Below are 17,815 nucleotides of genomic sequence, written 5' to 3'. Positions count from 1 at the left end.
TCTGCCCAGGCCCTCAGCGCCACTTGAAAGTCCTCCTTTTTGGAGGCCCCTTGAGTGGGTACTCTCAGCACCCTGCAGAACCCTTTTAGCTGTTTGACAGTATATGTCTCCAACAGGGCTAGGTCCAAATCTCCCACTTGAGACCCAGCCAGAGACATGTTGAGTGAGGATTTAGTTTTTGAAAATTGTCAGAAAAAACGAATTTGCAAAAAGGAGATAAAAATCAAGTTGACCTTCAACTGTGGGTAGGTAGTGAAATACTTAGCTAATGTATGTCACTGCACAAATACAAGTCCTATCCTCACCGCTGATCACCAATGTCAGAAATGGGGTTTTTGGTTGGCAGTCAGGTTGCCATCTGTCCAAGCAAGTACCCTCACTAGTCAGGGTAAGTCACACACAATCCAAATTATCCTGTGCCCACGCTCTGGTAGCTTGGCACGAGCAGTCAGGCTTAACTTAGAAGGCAATGTGTAAAGTATTTGTGCAATAAATCATACAATAACACCATATAGCACCACAAAAATACACCACACAGTGTTTAGAAAAATATAGAATCTTTATCTGGATATTTGTAGATCAACACAATAAAAGATGCAATAAGAATTTGTAGGAATATCACTGAAAAGTGATATAAAGTGTCTTAAGTCTTTAAAAAGCAAACAAAGTCTCTTTCAAGCACAAAGTACCTGGTTTGGAGTGGAAAATCTCCGCAGAGGGCCGCAGAGGAGGAGATGCGTGAAAAAATGGTGTGTGCGTCGGTTTCGCCCCTTCACACACGGACTTGCGTAGTTATTTTTCACGCGGGGAGACGTGCGTCGTTCTGCGGGAAGAGAAATGGTGTGTGTGTTGGTTTCGCCCCTTCACACACGGACTTGCGTCGTTATTTTTCACTCGGGGAAGACGTGCGTCGTTCTGCGGGAAGAGAAATGGTGTGTGTGTTGGTTTCGCCCCTTCACACACGGACTTGCGTCGTTATTTTTCACTCGGGGAAGACGTGCGTTGTTTTCCGGCACGCGGGCCGACTCCTTCTATGGTTAGCAGGATTACCAGATGTCCCAGGGTCTGTGCGTGGATTCCTCGGCTTGTTATCCGGCTGTGCGTCGTTCTGGGAGGCTGTGCGTGGAATTTTCTTTCTCACAGCAGGCGTCACGTTGATTTCCTCTCTGGAAGCCAGGCGGCGTTGTCCATGCGAGGCCGTGCGTCGAAGTTCCGGTCGCCCCGTAGGCGTGGACGTGCGGCGATTTTCTCACCGCAGAGCAAGCTGTGCGGTTAATTTTTCAGCGCACGAGGAGTCCAAATGAAAAAGAGAAGTCTTTTTGGTCCTGAGACTTCAGGGAACAGGAGGCAAGCTCTATCCAAGTCCTTGGAGAGCACTTTGGCAGCCAGACAAGAGTTCAGCAAGACAACAGGCCAACAGCAGTCCTTTGTAGAAAGCAGACAGGCGAGTCCTTTGAGCAGCCAGGCAGTTCTTCTTGGCAGGATGCAGGATGCAGGTTCTGGTTCAGGTTCCTTCTCCAGCAAGTGTCTGAGGTGGTAGGGCAGAGGCCCTGTTTTATACCCAAATGTGCCTTGGAAGTGGGGGAGACTTCAAAGAGTGGCTTAGAAGTGCACCAGGTCCCCTTTCAGTTCAATCCTGTCTGCCAGGGTCCCAGTAGGGTGTGTGGCAATCCTTTGTGTCAGAGCAGGCCCTCCACCCTCCCAGCGCAGGAAGACCCATTCAAAATGCAGATGTATGCAAGTGAGGCGGAGTACCCTGTGTTTGGGGTGTGTCTGAGTGAATGCACAAGGAGCTGTCAACTAAACCTAGCCAGACGTGGATTGTAAGGCACAGAAAGATTTAAGTGCAGAGAAATGCTCACTTTCTAAAAGTGACATTTCTAAAATAGTAATATTAAATCCAACTTCACCAGTCAGCAGGATTTTGTATTACCATTCTGGCCATACTAAATATGACCTTCCTACTCCCTTTAGATCAGCAGCTGTCACTTCAACAATGTGTGAGGGCAGCCCCAATGTTAGCCTATGAAGGGGGCAGGCCTCACAATAGTGTAAAAACGAATTTAGGAGTTTTACACTACCAGGACATGTAACTACACAGGTACATGTCCTGCCTTTTACCCACACAGCACCCTGCTCTAGGGGTTACCTAGGGCACACATTAGAGGTGACTTATGTGTATAAAAAGGGGAGCTTGAGGCTTGGCAAGTACTCTTAAATGCCAAGTCGAAGGGGCAGTGAAAATGCACACACAGGCCTTGCAATGGCAGGCCTGGGACAAGGTAAAGGGGCTACTTGAATGGGTGGCACAACCAGTGCTGCAGGCCCACTAGTAGCATTTAATCTACAGGCCCTAGGCACATACAGTGCACATTACTAGGGACTTATAAGTATATTAAATAGTCCAATTGGGTATGATCCAAAGTTACCATGTTTAAATGGAGAGAGCATTTGCACTTTAGCACTGGTTAGCAGTGGTAAAGTGCGCAGGGTCTAAGAGCCAGCAAAAACAGAGTCCAAAAAGTGGAGGGAGGCAGGCAAAAAGTTAGGGGTGACCACCCTAAAGCATGTCAGGTCTAACAGGCACCAGTGACTCGCTTACACATCAATAGCCACACTTCAGTGACACCATCTGTTTGGACACGCGTCAGGGTTGCCTCTAGCATGTGTGCTTCATCAACATCATGTGCACACTATTAGTGTCTCTCTTTGTGCAGATGATATGTTGCTATTGGTCCGCTACCCACACACACATTTAGCATTCATACTTCAGTAGTATATGCAATCTAGACCATACTCTGGCTTCACTAGAAATTGGATTAAATTGATTATACTCCCTCCGACACCATGCATGATGCCCTTCACCCTAGATTTTCCTCCTGAGTGGACTATGGACCCAGTGAAATAGCTAGGTATCTGGATTAACAGAGATCCAGAACAAGTGATTCGTGAGAATTACAGGAGGGCAGTGTCAAACCTAGAAAAGCAGGTGACAAGATGGTCTGGACTGCTGCTCTCACTAGAGGGCAGGGTAGCACTTAATATAATAGTGCTTCCCATGTTTCTCTACCTAGTCACTAACCTACCCATCGTCCTTCCCCAACATTTTTTCAAGGCCATCAGATCTCATATGATCACCTTAGCCTTTCCCGGGAACTAACCTAGGATTGGATGGGACATGATGACCTTCCCATATGCCAAGGCAGATTTGACATTCCAGACCTATGCATATATTATCTCCGTGCACAAGCACAATTTGCGCACTACTGGAATGCCCCTCATGCCTTTATACCACATGCAGCTGTAAAAGCCGATGATGCACATCCCCTCTCACTCAACTCTCTTCTGCCACACAACCATAAGGAGGAAACAGGAGGGGAAATAAACACTATAAACTGTACCACCATATTGTGGAGGCAGTTGGGAACACGAGACAAGAGACTTCCTTTATACGCCCCAGCACTCCCCGCAATACCATCAGGCCATCTCAGTCACATTAAACAGATGCACTAGCCCTCTTGGCAGGAGTTGGACTTAACACTTTCAGAGATGCATACCACACAGGTCAATTTGTCCCGCTGACTCATCTCCCGCAGACAGGGCACCAGAAGCCACTACTGGCATTTACTTATTTTTTGTGGGCAGCGCCGAGAGCGGTATGCCCCTCTTGTTTGACAGAGCCCCCAATAATCAATGTGCTTCAAATCCTGTTGACCAGTCCTATGCCGAAAATTCTCATAACTAGACTATATGACGCAACTCAACAAGACAACTGCACTGAATTGACCCTAGCTCTGGATCTGTGAAATGCTGTTCTAGATCCACCATGACATGGGAAGCCTGGAGGTTCTGCATATTAACAGAATTGCTTACATCAAATTGTAATTTACATACAATTCATTTTAAATATTTGCAACAAATGTACTACACCCCTCAGACTTGCAGGATATGGACTATGAGACAATCCCAACTGCACTCGCTGTGGGGCGCCTGCAGCCAATTTCCTTCACCTAGCATGGTAATGTTGCCCCATTCAACAGGTCTGGGTCAAGGTGGTGTCAGATCTGTGGACGATGATCGTGGAGCAATTGCCCTGCACTCTCCAGCTATGTCTTTTGGGTCTGATTAATCAACTTTCGTCTGCACATCGCAAGTTTGTGCTGCTGACAACACTACTAGCAAAAAGGGGTGTGGATATGTATTGAAGTAAATGACTGACACCGAAGTCAGCCCAATTGCTGTTGAATATGACATACTGTAAAGAGCAATTAGAAACTTATGCTGAGGAACTACTGCAACTGTCATGGCTTGAGGACATTTGGAGCCCAACCATTTCATGATATAGTCTATTGATTAGCTAGGTCGCCAGTTCTGGAGCAGCTAAGCCTATCTTTGTCTCTACATGTACTTACTGTCCCTGTCCTGCTGATGTCTGAATGTAATGTGCTAATTATCTGTGGTAACGGTTTACTGTTTATTGTCGTTGTTCTATTGCAGGAATACCAATTAAAAAAATGAACGTTTGTCAGTTCATCTAAAAACTCTTATTTTTAATAATTATGTTACTTAAGCATGATGAGGTAGCACACATTTACAATCAGCATATTTTCCATTAAAATGGCCACAACATTTCCCACTGACATGCAGTTTTACTGATAAAGCTACATAGTGCACAAACTATAATGTTTAGAAATCGGGTTTCTGAACATTTTTATCATTTGCATATCACCAATTAAAGTATTCAGATTTGTTTTGATCGAATTAAATTTTTTGTTTCCATCAGCTTCTAAATTACAAAAAAGTGCTTTCCTAATTGCTGATATATTTGAAAATATTTGTACTGTTTATTTACAAGCTACTCGAATGTTACACCTTACTAAACAAAACTGACATTGTATGGCTTTTCGGCCATATGGTATATTCAAAATTCAGTCATAGAAAGAAAAGTGAACACCTATCTCCAGGATAAAATAAGCAGCAATGTGTAAGAAGACATTAGCTGACCTTTGACATTTGTCTTTTTTATTGCAATTTTAAGCGATATTCAGTGTAACGTACATTATAAATTATGACATAATAGAAAAGGAACACACTGGTACACAGAGCATCCAGGCAGGATTCTGGTATGATACATTATTGTGTAACAAAACATGAAGGTGATACAGGACAGCTCTGATCATCTGCCCTCTTCTCCCTAGTTATAAAATATGAAGTGTTCCCCTGTCGTATTATGTCCCACCACACATATTCTCCCCCCCTGATAATGCTAGGTCAGCCATTCTACAAGACTATGTTGTGTCATCAGGTCGTTGCCGGGTGCCTGTGATGTAATAGGAAGTACACAAATAGTGTCCGAAGATCTCCACAGGTCAGCAGGGGCTGTGTGGTCCCACTGAGCCATCTGTTTGTAGAGTGCCATGTAGGTAACAAACGGACAACATCACAACATAAAAATGATGGATGGAGTGTTGAAACTGTTCAAACACTCGCCTCCAGTCACAGATCTGGGTTTAATCCATTGTTATTTTGCTTGTCACGTCACCCCAGTTCGGACCCAGCCATATGCAAATCAGTCTTGACCCTGCCATATTGGAGCAGTCCAGCTCGAACTGCCAAGCCAGGTCCTCCCTGGACAGGATTCAAGCATGCTGGGACCGGTTCCAGGGTATCACCCTTCATCAGCGAGGCTAGCTTGAATCCAGTGGCGCTGCTCCCTAGAGAGCCCATTATGAATCAAGGCCCATTCTGCTTATGTGTTTGCTTCCAAATCTAATTGATTCTTTCATTTTATATCTTTCTTTCTGTTATCAGTCTCCCGATTTAGAAAGGCTTGGTAGGTGGGATGTGGAGAGGGATATGTCTTCTCTTTTGTAGCTTCTTCTATTGGAAATACAATCTTCTTGGCCTATACGAAATAGGGAACCATTCTATGTTTAAGAAGGCTCTCAATATGAATCTCTTGTATTGATTATCTTCATATCTTCCTGATGGTGTTAGTCAGTTCAGCCTTAGGGTGTCTGTTGAACAACTTTATAAAGTAACAACTCAACTCATATTTTGTTGGTGCCCTCAAGCCCTAAATGCAGGACGGGTAGCAATTTTAGAAGAAATCAAGCACAGGGTATGGTGATGGAGCAATGACACCCGAGGGAAAGCTGAGATGTCTGGCACCTGACCTACGGGTACATTGAGAAATAGCTAAGCTATGCGATGCCTGGATATATAATTTATGTCTAACTAGAGGCAAAACCCTACAGCCTAAAGCAAATGCCTCTATGCTCAGCTTCTGAGAGTGCACACAGACATTGACAAATACCGTATTTATCGGCGTATAACACGCACCGGCGTATAACACGCACCTCTTTTTAAGAGGAAATTTCAGAAAAAAAAAACATTAAATTTTATCGGCGTATAACACGCACACATCATTTGCCCCCTATTTTCAGGGAGAAAAAGTGCGTGTTATATGCCGATAAATACGGTATACACCCCCAGTCGCTACGGCAAGTCAGATTTGATCATGACAAGATATTTGTAGGGCCTACTGGCCCAGTCTGGCAAGAGAGCTCAAACTGGCACAGAACAGAAGATCTGTTCGTTCAGAAACAGAATGAGCAGTAAAGATAACTTTAAGTATTGTTTTAATCTTGTCGCATTTGCTGTGCGTTCAATGTCAGAGGGCAAATGTCAGTTTATAACTTCTTACAGATTGCTGCTTATTTTATCCCTGAGATTGTTGTTTACTTTTTTCTCTCTGGCTGCAATGTTAGAGGATTATGTAAAGTGAACTGTGACCATCATGCTGGGCACATGGCACTTTAAGAGCTTGTAAATGAACTGGTCAAATGTTTCAAGATGCATGTTAATAGTCAAAAAAACACCTGTAATTCTGAAGTGAGATAAAAAACAAAGATTTTAATAGGATCAAAACAAATAAGATACTTGGTGATGTGCAAATGATAAATATTTCCTATAAGCTATATAGTTTTAACAGTATAACTGTGTGTCAATGGGAAAGTTTGTATCCATTTCAGTGGCAAATATCTGTAAATGACAGCACGCTACCACATTATGCTTTAGTAATATATTTATGAAAAGTGAGAATTTAAATATGAACAGCAAAACATTAATACACTTGTTCCGATGATACTGCTGCTTGTGAACTGTGAGGCAAGTCAGGGATCACACGTACCCTAATATGTGGGCTAGATTTTTATTATACCTGGAAAAAAAAGTAAATCAAACTAAGTGTGTTTTTGTACTGGAGACATGATGAACTCATATTTGAAGTTGCTTGCCCGTGTGATAATGAAGAAAAGGTAACTTGTTAAATAAAATAAAATATTTGCCTACTTAACACAATTTGAGACAAGTTTATGGGTCAAGCACATTACAGTTAAGTTGAGAAGTTTATTCAAGTAACTGGACCTGCAAGGCTTGCTAGTCAGACACCCCAAAATCAAGTAGGCTAACCTACTTTTTCAATAGCTCGAGATCTGTACACATCTGCAGCCTCTAATAAGAATATGCTACAACACCCCAGTTACCAGATTGAAACCGTAACTTTCAACTGTCAGGCACAACAGTCTTTCTGAAATTCAAAAAAAAATATTTCAAGAACTTACTGTCATTTAACAGAAGGAATTTTTGGAACTTTGGCTAAAATAGCACTACTGTTGCAATAACGTGGTGAAACCTGGTTCTAAAGTGTTTTTTGTATTGAAATCTATTGAAACTGTTTTTAGCTGTTGTTGAAGCAGATATGCTAATTACGAAAATTATTAATGATTTATATGTTGTTACTAATGTGAAAATGCATTTAGAAATTAATCGTAGAAAAATAATGTGCATGTTTGAAAAATGTGCCCTTGGGGTATGATCACCATGTGTACTAAAACAACTGAAAAATGAGAAAAATAATGAAAATGTATTAGAAAAATGTAGTATAATGTCATAACGAGACGTGTAACCTCTGTTTTGTGTATTAAGTTAGCTAAACTGGAGGCCTAGTTCCACTGGGCCTTGCACACTCTAAACTGGAGGCCTAGTTCCACTGGGCCTTGCACACTCTAAACATGGAGAAACCGGACGCCTTGCAAAGGACTGGAAATCGTGAAATGCAGCCTTGAACCGCTTTAAGTTCAAGTTATTTAGCTAGAACATTCTGCAATGTACCGACGGACAGGAGATGAAGAAGACAATTTGATACAATTACGTGTAGAGCAGGCTAAATGTACTTTCCCAGGACTTGAACAATAGAGGCACCAACTGGAGAGCCATATGCAACAATTTTGATACCTGAAGGACCGGATGATGAGGGCATCGCAAGAAGAAACAATCCGTTTTGTGTAATTTGAAGTTATTAAAATTAGTAGATTCAGTAAACAAAAACTATAGGTTAAAGTCATATCTGTTGACCGACAAACCAATTAGCAATTAAGGGGATGGACTGGGAGACCCTAATAAAAAGTCATGACAAAGGGTGAGGAATCAGAACTGCATGCTGTCAAATCACGTATAGCTCTTTTTAAAGATCTTTGTCAGTATCCACATTGTCAAATCCACTAAAACGTATCTATTGTTATCAGGTGTGATCAAAATGTTTATAATGTGCAATTTACCACTTTACTTTCTCGTATTGGCTCCTAGGATAGCTCCACCCCATTGCTTGAAGTTTTAGCCCCGCATCCAATGACTGACCAGTAAGCAACACCCCTACCACCCAGGCCCCCAACAGTGCGAGTCTAGTTGCGCCCCTGGTTGCAACACATGTAAATCAGCACCTCGGTGCTCTACAAAAGGGTAGTAAGCGCTACATAAACACTTCAATACAATACTGCTGGTAAGGTTTGAAGAGACAATCCTATGCAGGACTGTAGACATAAAATCAACAGTGCTGATTGCAAGATGAAAGCAGACCATTTAGTTGGGAAATTGGAGCAAACTTACAGTTTGGGGCCATTTACAAATTACTAGAGTTTGTGTTGGTCCTTTGGTCCACATATGCACTTAGTACAACACTGTTATTTGGAGCAACCCAGCCAGAGTAACTGTCCTCTAGGTTTAAAATAAGCGTGCACCAGTCAATGTGCAATCCTACCCTCAGTGCTGCATCTAATCAAAATGCTGAGGGCCGCCAGTATACTTGATTCCGTTCAACTGCACGAGAAAGCACACAACACTTGCCTCTTACCTCGCCAGCTTTATTGGCCAGAGCGATGAGATCCCGCTTGGGGGACCAAGCCATAAAGACGACCTCATGAGGAAGCTGCTTCTCTCCGACCTGCCGAAATGAAGCAGGCATGGTGCATACCACAAAGCTAGCAACAACTTTTCGGTACGGGAAGCAGCATAGCAGTGACGCTCACGTCACGTGACGAAAACGTACCACTAGAATAACAAGCGCGTGTGCCCGGTACTCTAGTCCCGCCCTATCAGGTGACAGCATTTTTACCTTGGTTTATGATTGGTGTAGAGTGCAAAGAGGCGGGCCGAGGAACCCAAATAACCCAGTAAAGAAGAGTATTGGAGTTTAGAGTGAGGATGAGGGAAGGTATAAATACCGTAAAGATAAGAAGAGAGGGACGTATTGTGGCGAGACAGATGACCTGAAGAGGGTCGGGGCTGAGGAGCGTTCGTTTAAGAATACATTTAGCACATTCTCCCTATGAGCATTTCGCTGTCTTGTCCCTTTTGACCGCCAAAACAGGACAGTTAGCGTCATTATTTCCTTCCGAGCCAAATCTTGAATTTCTTTACAAATTTCAGATGTAAAACTTCAAATCTTAAAACGCACCCGTCAAGGTCCTAACACGCGAAGAATGCATGAATGGAAGGCAGGTACAATGGGGATCTGTGTCTCTAGCTGCAAAGCAGGATCTCTATAAAGACATGGCAGGATGCCGTTCCCGTGGCTCGCTTATCAGTGGCGAGTGCTTGTTTTCTTAATGGTCGAGAAAGGGGTGCTGCTGCAGCAGCAGTGGTACCCTGCACAATACAGCTTTATGAACATGTTTTTTTTAGGGTGGAACGCGCGCAAGCGATCTGGACCATATTGTAATCTCTCACGCCCGTGAAATGGGCTTGCATTTTAAAAATTGATTGATTCCAGTTGTGAAAGACATGCATATGTTATGCCTTTTCCGGTGTTTAGCCCTCCTCGAGCGCACCAGTAAAGTACTGACAACATATGAGGCTCCCTGTTTTCAGATATTTTCTTGACTACTTTATCATTTCATTTCCTGTGCAGCGGGATCTCGCTGGGTACTGAGTTGCACTGTACAATGGATTTTCATTAAGTACCAAGTATAGACCTGAGAGAGCGTAGTTTAAATATTATATATTATAGACGTGAAATGCTTACATTTGACAATGCAATATTAATAATTAATCATTGAAATGTATTAATAAACGTGAAGATTTACTCATTTGTGAACACTAATGCTGAATTAATAATAATCTTTCAATTATATGTATTATTACGATCAAAAATGTATTCATTAGAACTCGTATGTCTTAAGTTAGCATGAGTCGCGAACTAGCTGTGTAACTCTCATTTTAAAAGCGTATTTTTCTGCTTCTCCAGTATGCGGACTCGCAAACGACCATGACCCAGCTATTGTTCTTTTCTGTACTTGTTAGCAACATAGCGGAATGTTCCCATTCGTATGCTAGTAGCTTCTAGTTCAAAATTGTGTGATTTGAAACAAACACAGACACTTCCAAGGACATTGAAGCGAGGAGAAGAGAACTTTTGACCTGAGACGTGTGCCAAAATGGTGAAGTAACCCCGGACATGCCACCTACGGAAATGTCGATTATGAAGACCAATTAGAAGACGAGCTAATATCAAGAAATGACAAATGCATTACTTAATGTATAATTTGATTGGTTACCAATAATAGGGTGTAGTTATTAACCAATAGAATTTTGGGGGAATGTATTACGAAAAGGGAATAAAAACTCATGACACGAGAGACGAGACACATTAGGCAGGGGATGATATTGATTGCATCCAGAAACTCTGTCACTATATTTGGTGACTTGAGACTTAGAAAATAACCTTGTCCATAGATTGCCCAGTTAACTTTCCCCTTAAGGGAAAGTGTTCCTTGTTTCCAACTTAGATAGACTGACGGTGACCCAACTGATGTCCTGAAGACGAAGACTAATCCTGTATGCTGACCTTTCTCGAGGAGGGTAATTATAATGCTAACGGAATCTATTTGCCTTTCTTTCTAGGTACCAACTGCTGTATGTTTAATTAAGTATCTTAGTTAGATGTTTTCCAAATTGATATTCTAAATTGTTTTGCATGAAGCCCAACATGCTAATGCTAATTTGAGGTTAGATGAGGTGTTCATTTGACTGACGGAACTGATGTGACTGACATATAGCTATGCTGAACTGATATTCTATGGATTATTATGCACTGTGTTCTATTCACGCTGACGCATCTATCTTATGTTTCTGATCATCGCATTATTGAAACCTTATCGTAGTTGCCACCTTGTGATTATGTTCTTATGCTTCTTGGTTTTGAGACTAATGCGTTATTATTAGATTGTAATCAATAGGGAATAAATTCACAAAATCCCCCTTCAAGGTGTGGTTATTTGAGTCTGAGTACTAATGAATGCGCCGAAGGTTTATTAATGGTTATTGTTAACCATATTTCGATGCTAACTTTTAGTAATGTTATTGATTTAATAATTGGTAATCTCGTCTTACGGAGACTCACCACTGGGTCCAAAGATTCATCGACCTAAAACGAGTCCTGATGTGTATAAATTGACATAGACGGACGCGTTAGCAGTTCAATTCTTATAGCCAAATAGGCAAAGTGAAAAATGGGTATCAAGGAAACTTATGTATTTCTGAAATGGCACAAGATATAGAGTTTAGGAGCAGTGGTTATTTCTACATCTGAATTTGTGGGTACCCATACTAGCATATCTTTTTCAAACTGTCAAGTTTCTTATACACTGACTTACATTTGAACGGCACAAATGCAGCAACATCCAATTGGTAATACATGTTTTACTAGTCTATGCTCCCACAAGTCTCCCGATAAAAATGGTACCTGACTTGTGTGGCTAGATCTAGTGCCCGCGACAGGAGATGGGCCAAAACACAAAATAGATGTATCACATTTATCCACCCCAAACTGACCCTCTTTTTCCAGTGCCCGCAACAGGAAACAACCCAAAACGCAAAATGAGCGCAGCACACTTTTTCAACGCAAACTGACCCTGTTTTTCTGATGTGGGTAGCTCTAGATTTTGGGCCCTAGCTTAGCAAGCACCTTGGGAAGCCTAGCAAACCTGTACTTTTTAAAAAAACTAGACACATAGGGAAATACCGCATGGGCTGACTTGCGTGGCTGTCACCACATTTGTTTATCCAGAATCCCTTGCAAACCTCAAACTTTAACTAAAAAAAACATTTTCCTCACATTTCTGTGATGGAAAGTCTGGAATCTGCGGGGAGCCACAAACTTCCTTCCACCCGGAAATCCCCCAAGTCTCCAGATAAAAATGGTAGCTCACTTGTGTGGGTATGCTTACTAACCGTGATAGGAAATGGGTCAAAACACAACATGGATGCATCACATTTTTCCACCCAAAACTGACCCTCTTTTTCCAATGTGGGCAGCTCTAGATTTTGGACCTTAGTTCAGCTGACACCTAAAGAAACCTAACCAACCTGTATCTTTTTGAAAACTAGGCACCTAGGGGAATCCAGGATGGGCTGACTTGCACTACATTTATTTTTACCCAGAATCCCTTGCAAACCTCAAACTTTGACTAAAAGACACATTTTCCTCATATTTTTGTGATGGAAAGTTCTGGAGTCTGCGGAGCGCCACAAACTTCCCTCCACCCAGCATTCCCCCAAGTCTTTCTATAAAATTTGTACCTCACATGTGTTAGGTAGACCTATTGCCCGTGACAGGAAACTTCCCAAAACGCAACATCGACGCAACGCATGTTTCCACCTCAAACTGACTCTCTTTTTTCCGATGTGGGTAGCTCTAGATCTTGGACACTAGCTCAGCCGGCTCCTAGGGAAACCTAGCCAACTTGACATTTTTGAAAACCAGACACTAGGGAAATCCAGGATGGCGTGACTTGCGTGGATCCCATTACTTTTTTTTTTTACCCACAGTGCCCTGCAAACCTCAAACTTTGCCTGAAGTCACACATTTTCCTTACATTTCTGTGACAGAAACTTCTGTAATCCTCAGGAATCCACAACATTCCTATCACTCAGCATTTTCCTACCTGAGCTGATAAAACCGTTGGGCCACTTGTGTGGCTGGGCCTTGTGGTGTGACAGGAATGGTTCAAAACAAGGACAATTGAAGCCCTTGAGTAAAGACTCCTATTGACTTCGGTTGGATCCATTCCTGTCACCGGCGCTAGGCCCAGCCACACAAGAAGGGGCAGAGTTTTCATCAGCATAAGTGGTGCAGGACTAATGCTAAACTATGTCTGTTCTTTTTTAACTGTCCTCATTATCCAGCTTCATTACGAGTGAAAGTCTACAAGTGAAAAAGCTACACAAATGTTGATATTGCATGTCACATTTCCCTCATGTCATTTTTTGATTTGTATATTGATTACTTAAACTTCTCTCTGACAGATGTCACCAGAATGCTGAAGGTTGCTATAATGTTATACTATAATACTTATAATACTTATCTCTGACTTGTTTTTGTGTGCTGCTGGGGTTTGTGGTTTATTACACTCAGCGATGAGCTTTCTGTATCTTGCAACTCATGTCTTGAAATGTATTTCTGTTGAGAACCCACAATGGGCCTTGACGTTAAGGAACAAGAGCTGAGAAGCAAACTGCATGGTGTGCCTCTGCTGATATGAAAACCATGGTTACACAGTGCACCAAAGCTAGTAACACTTTCCACCCTAGCCTCACCCAGAGAGCCCTCTGCTCCACAATGATAGCCTCACTAAATGGACTCCCAACCATTTTTAATGCCCCTCTTTACTCCTTCTTTCCCTATATTTCTTCCTCCTTTTTATGCATGTCACTGTTCACATGTTAATTTCTCTCAACTCTACTATTTCCATTTTTACCCTTCTCTCTGCAACTTCTTTCACCTCTGCTGTTTTGCACCAATCACATTACTTTCTCGCTTCTGTCTTATGCTCTCCACCCTTTCACATTCTACTACTACATGTTGAGATTCTCCTTTCTCTTCTGTTCCTTTCTTACTCAAAGCTCTCTCCCTCCCTTTTGCCCACCCGCTTGTCCTCATAATTTTGCTCCACTAAGCTTTTTTTCTTGTCTCCTTCCCTCTTAATCATTTTGCTCCCCTGTCATTAACCTTTTATTCTCTCTTCCGTTTTACACTTCCTCTACTTTCTCCATTATTCTTTATCAAGGTTACTTATTCTGTGCTGACTCTGACACACAGCCTTGCAAGATATTTCTTTTTTTTTAACTTACACAATAGGGGATTATTGCCTCTACTCTCTAAGCACACCCAGACTTCTATGCTCTTCTCTTCCATACTTGCGAACTCCTTCACCAGTCTCAGCATGTGGCCCTCCTCATCCCTCCCGGTACTGTTCCTCACCATCCTCCGCATGTGTGCCATCCTCAGACCTCTCTGAATCTACTTCACCAGCTTCAGTGTGTGCCCTCCTCCCCATACTGCTGCTCTTCCCCATCTGCTTTTTCATCTGCTCATACACACCATTTTCTCTAGACTTCTTTCCAGTCCTCCCCTCCCCTGATCTCCATAATGTATGTTTCTCCTACATTTCTTGGGACTCTGTGCTGTTTTCTTCCCTGCACATCCGTTGTTCACTTTGTGCGAGGTGTATGTTCTGATTTCCACATCATATATACTTTACGTGTTCTACTTTCTGATTATCCTATGTGTGATTTTTGGTCAGTGTGTACTTTACAACTGTGTGCTACATGAACTCGTCTCTGCATGTACTATGTGCTGTTCTTATGCCCTGTGCTTCGTGTCTAATATCATGTCTACTAATATTATATGAAAATTTGACACATCAGACTGAAAACAAGGGCCTTAGTATGTTCAACCGAAATGGTTACCAGAAGGGTTTGAGATGTAATGGGTCTTAATGTCAGCTACTGACCTCCAACAGAGATCATTCCAGGCTCTGGCCTCCTCCCTGATGGCAGCCATTGTCCCTGTCTCTAGCCTCCCCCTCCAACTTCCTCTACCCAGTCCCATTCCCCTGAACCCCAACCTATCCCAAGCATACAATCAGACCAGCATGCACCCAAGACAACACACAGGAGTGGCTCAGGCAAACACAAGCACCACACATCATCACACAGGCACTCATACAAACACCATCCAGAAGCAGACATACCAACATCCACTGTCTACACTGTGTCCCCCTCTTCCTCGTTGTCCACCTCCCTCCCAGTAGCATCTCCACTCACACCTGCATGCACTACATCCTCATCCACTACCACCATCACAGCACACCTATCAGTACACGCCCCTCACTTGCAGTCAGCACCCCCACATCCATGCACACGTCCCCTGTGTCCTCTCCTACTGTGTCTGTGCCCCCTCCTCCTAAAGTACACAAACGCAAGCACTCAGACACCCAACAGTCATCCACCCCACAACGGCATCCAGCCCATGCACCTTCACCCAAACACAGCAGACATATACCTCCTACAACCACTCCCTCTTCCTCCACTCTCAAACCTTCACCCTCTTCCCGCCCCAGTGTCCCTAAGAAGATTTTCCTCTCCACCCTTGACCACTTCCCTACCCCCATCCTTCACTTCGAACCAGGGTGGGCAGAACCCAGGCCAGCACCTCAGCCACCCAGTCCATGGCCACTGTAGTTTCGGCAGCTATTGCAGGTGTGAGAAGCTCCAATGAGACACCCATCAGCACTGGCAGTGTGCCTGCACCAGCTGCCAAGGGCAAGGAACAACCACCAGCTGCCAAGAGCAAGGAGGCACCACCAGCTGCCAAGGGCAAGAAGGCACCACCAGCTGCCAATGGCAAAGACGCACCACCAGCTGCCAAGGGCAATGGCAAAGGGCCTGCCCCTGCAGGCAGGAGGGACAGGAGGCCTGGTGCTGTGACAGGATCTGAACCTCCACCACCAACCATGGCGCTTCAGCCGTCCAAGGCTGCAGAGGAAGGGCTGGAGCCTCCCCCTACCACTGGCAGCACCAGCACCACTGGCAGCAGCAGCAGCCCCACTTGAGAGACTGTGGCTTTGCACTCCCCAGGACCAAGCAGTGGGCAAACCACCCACTTGAGAGACTGTGGCCTTGCACTCCCCAGGACCAAGCAGTGGGTAAACCACCCAGTAGAGAGACTGTGGCTTTGCAATTCCCAGGACCAAGCAGCGAGCAAACCACCCAGTAGAGAGACTGTGGCCTTGCACTCCCCAGGACATCGCAGTGGGCATGTAGCCCCCTCCGGGAGCAGTGGCATTGTGCAATCTTCCGGCTGAGGTGCCCCCCCTTCTTCCCCCTCAGGTGCCTGTGTATTTTCGACCAGATGCCCCAGCAGTGTTCTCTCCGTATTGAGGCAGGAGTCAAGTGGGGCCTTGGCCTATGTGATATGGCCCTGTGGCCCACGGACATTATGGACTGGGCAGTGTTCCTTCATTTGCATATCTGTAAATACTTTTTTGATTTTACAGGACGTATTTCTAGTATTTTATCTTATACACTCACTTTCTTCAAATAATTTTGTCCTTGCATTATTCCTGAGGGGTACGGGGTGAATATGTAATGTTACTCCATCTGTTTGTGTGTATGTTGTTGGGGGTGGGGGTGTTGTGTGTTGAGTGTGTGTGTCACTCTCTTTTTCCTCCCCCCTCCCCTGAGTGCTAGGCGGCAGTACTCACTGTGGTCGCCGTCACCGGCGTTGGTATTCCTGGTGTAGGAGGAGGTAGACCAGCACAAGGAACACCTGCAGTTCGGGCTCCATGGCGTTGTGTTTCTTCCTTGAGTTGCCAGAGGTGAGCCCTTTGCCTTCTGTGTACTGTTTCCGCCGTGCTTTTGATGTCGTTGGTACTGCCCAGGAAAAGGTGGCAGATAGGCCATTTGTAATATTGTGGGCAGTACATTGTTTTCCACCTGGCTGTTGGCGGTTATCGCTGAGGTGCTTGTTGCTACCGCCGTGATGGTCGGTGTGTTAAAGTGGCTGTCTGTGTTGGCGGTTTCCGCCGTGGTCAAAATTCCATTTTTTTTACCGCTGGCCTGTTGGCGGTATTACCACCGCTTTATCAACGACCTCCAGGGTTGTAATAAGGGCCTAAGTGAATTCCATCCAGTATGCAAACATAGACTATGTCAACATGCATCAATGTCTGTGATACATAATAACATTGTTGTATTCCAATATTTATATAGTCCTTTTTCCAATATATAGTACAGAGATGTGCTTGCCTACATGGGTTGCATTGTACACCGTGTAGAGTGTGTGGTTGGAAGCATGTTGTCTTTGTTTTGATCCTAAGTGGGAAGTGTTTCCTTGTCATGCGTAATGATCTCCAAGATGTGGTTAGTGTGTTATGGAATGCAGAGTTTAGCATTGTGATGGACAAAGAGGTGTGCTTGAGTTGCACACAACCCTTTGGTTTTCAGTAAGTTGACGTCTGTGAACAGCTCTGCAGGTCCCTTTATGCTTTTTCTTAAGATTGTAGTACACGTAGCTTTTAACTACACTGGGTTGTACATTCTGAGATATTTTGTTTAAAGTTTATGGTTCAGTGCAGGCATAGGTTAGAGGAAGACATGGTGTAAAGATATGTTGGGATGGACTTTATTAATATAA

The 17,815-nt window shown here is 43.7% G+C and overlaps 1 protein-coding gene across 1 annotated transcript in view; it reads right to left on the bottom strand.

Moving 5' to 3' along the window:
* ANAPC4 (anaphase promoting complex subunit 4) overlaps positions 1–9,436 on the bottom strand; it is a 203,620-nt gene extending 194,184 nt beyond the window's left edge. The window contains exon 1 of the mRNA XM_069202153.1: positions 9,194–9,436. Coding sequence (XP_069058254.1) covers positions 9,194–9,304 — 111 coding nt within the window. The 5' untranslated portion in view covers positions 9,305–9,436. The remainder of the gene's footprint in view (positions 1–9,193) is intronic.
* Positions 9,437–17,815: the final 8,379 nt, after the last annotated feature.

This window comes from Pleurodeles waltl, chromosome 1_2, assembly GCF_031143425.1.
Source record: "Pleurodeles waltl isolate 20211129_DDA chromosome 1_2, aPleWal1.hap1.20221129, whole genome shotgun sequence".
Taxonomy (NCBI): domain Eukaryota; kingdom Metazoa; phylum Chordata; class Amphibia; order Caudata; family Salamandridae; genus Pleurodeles; species Pleurodeles waltl.
This window is presented reverse-complemented; position numbering and strand designations above follow the sequence as displayed.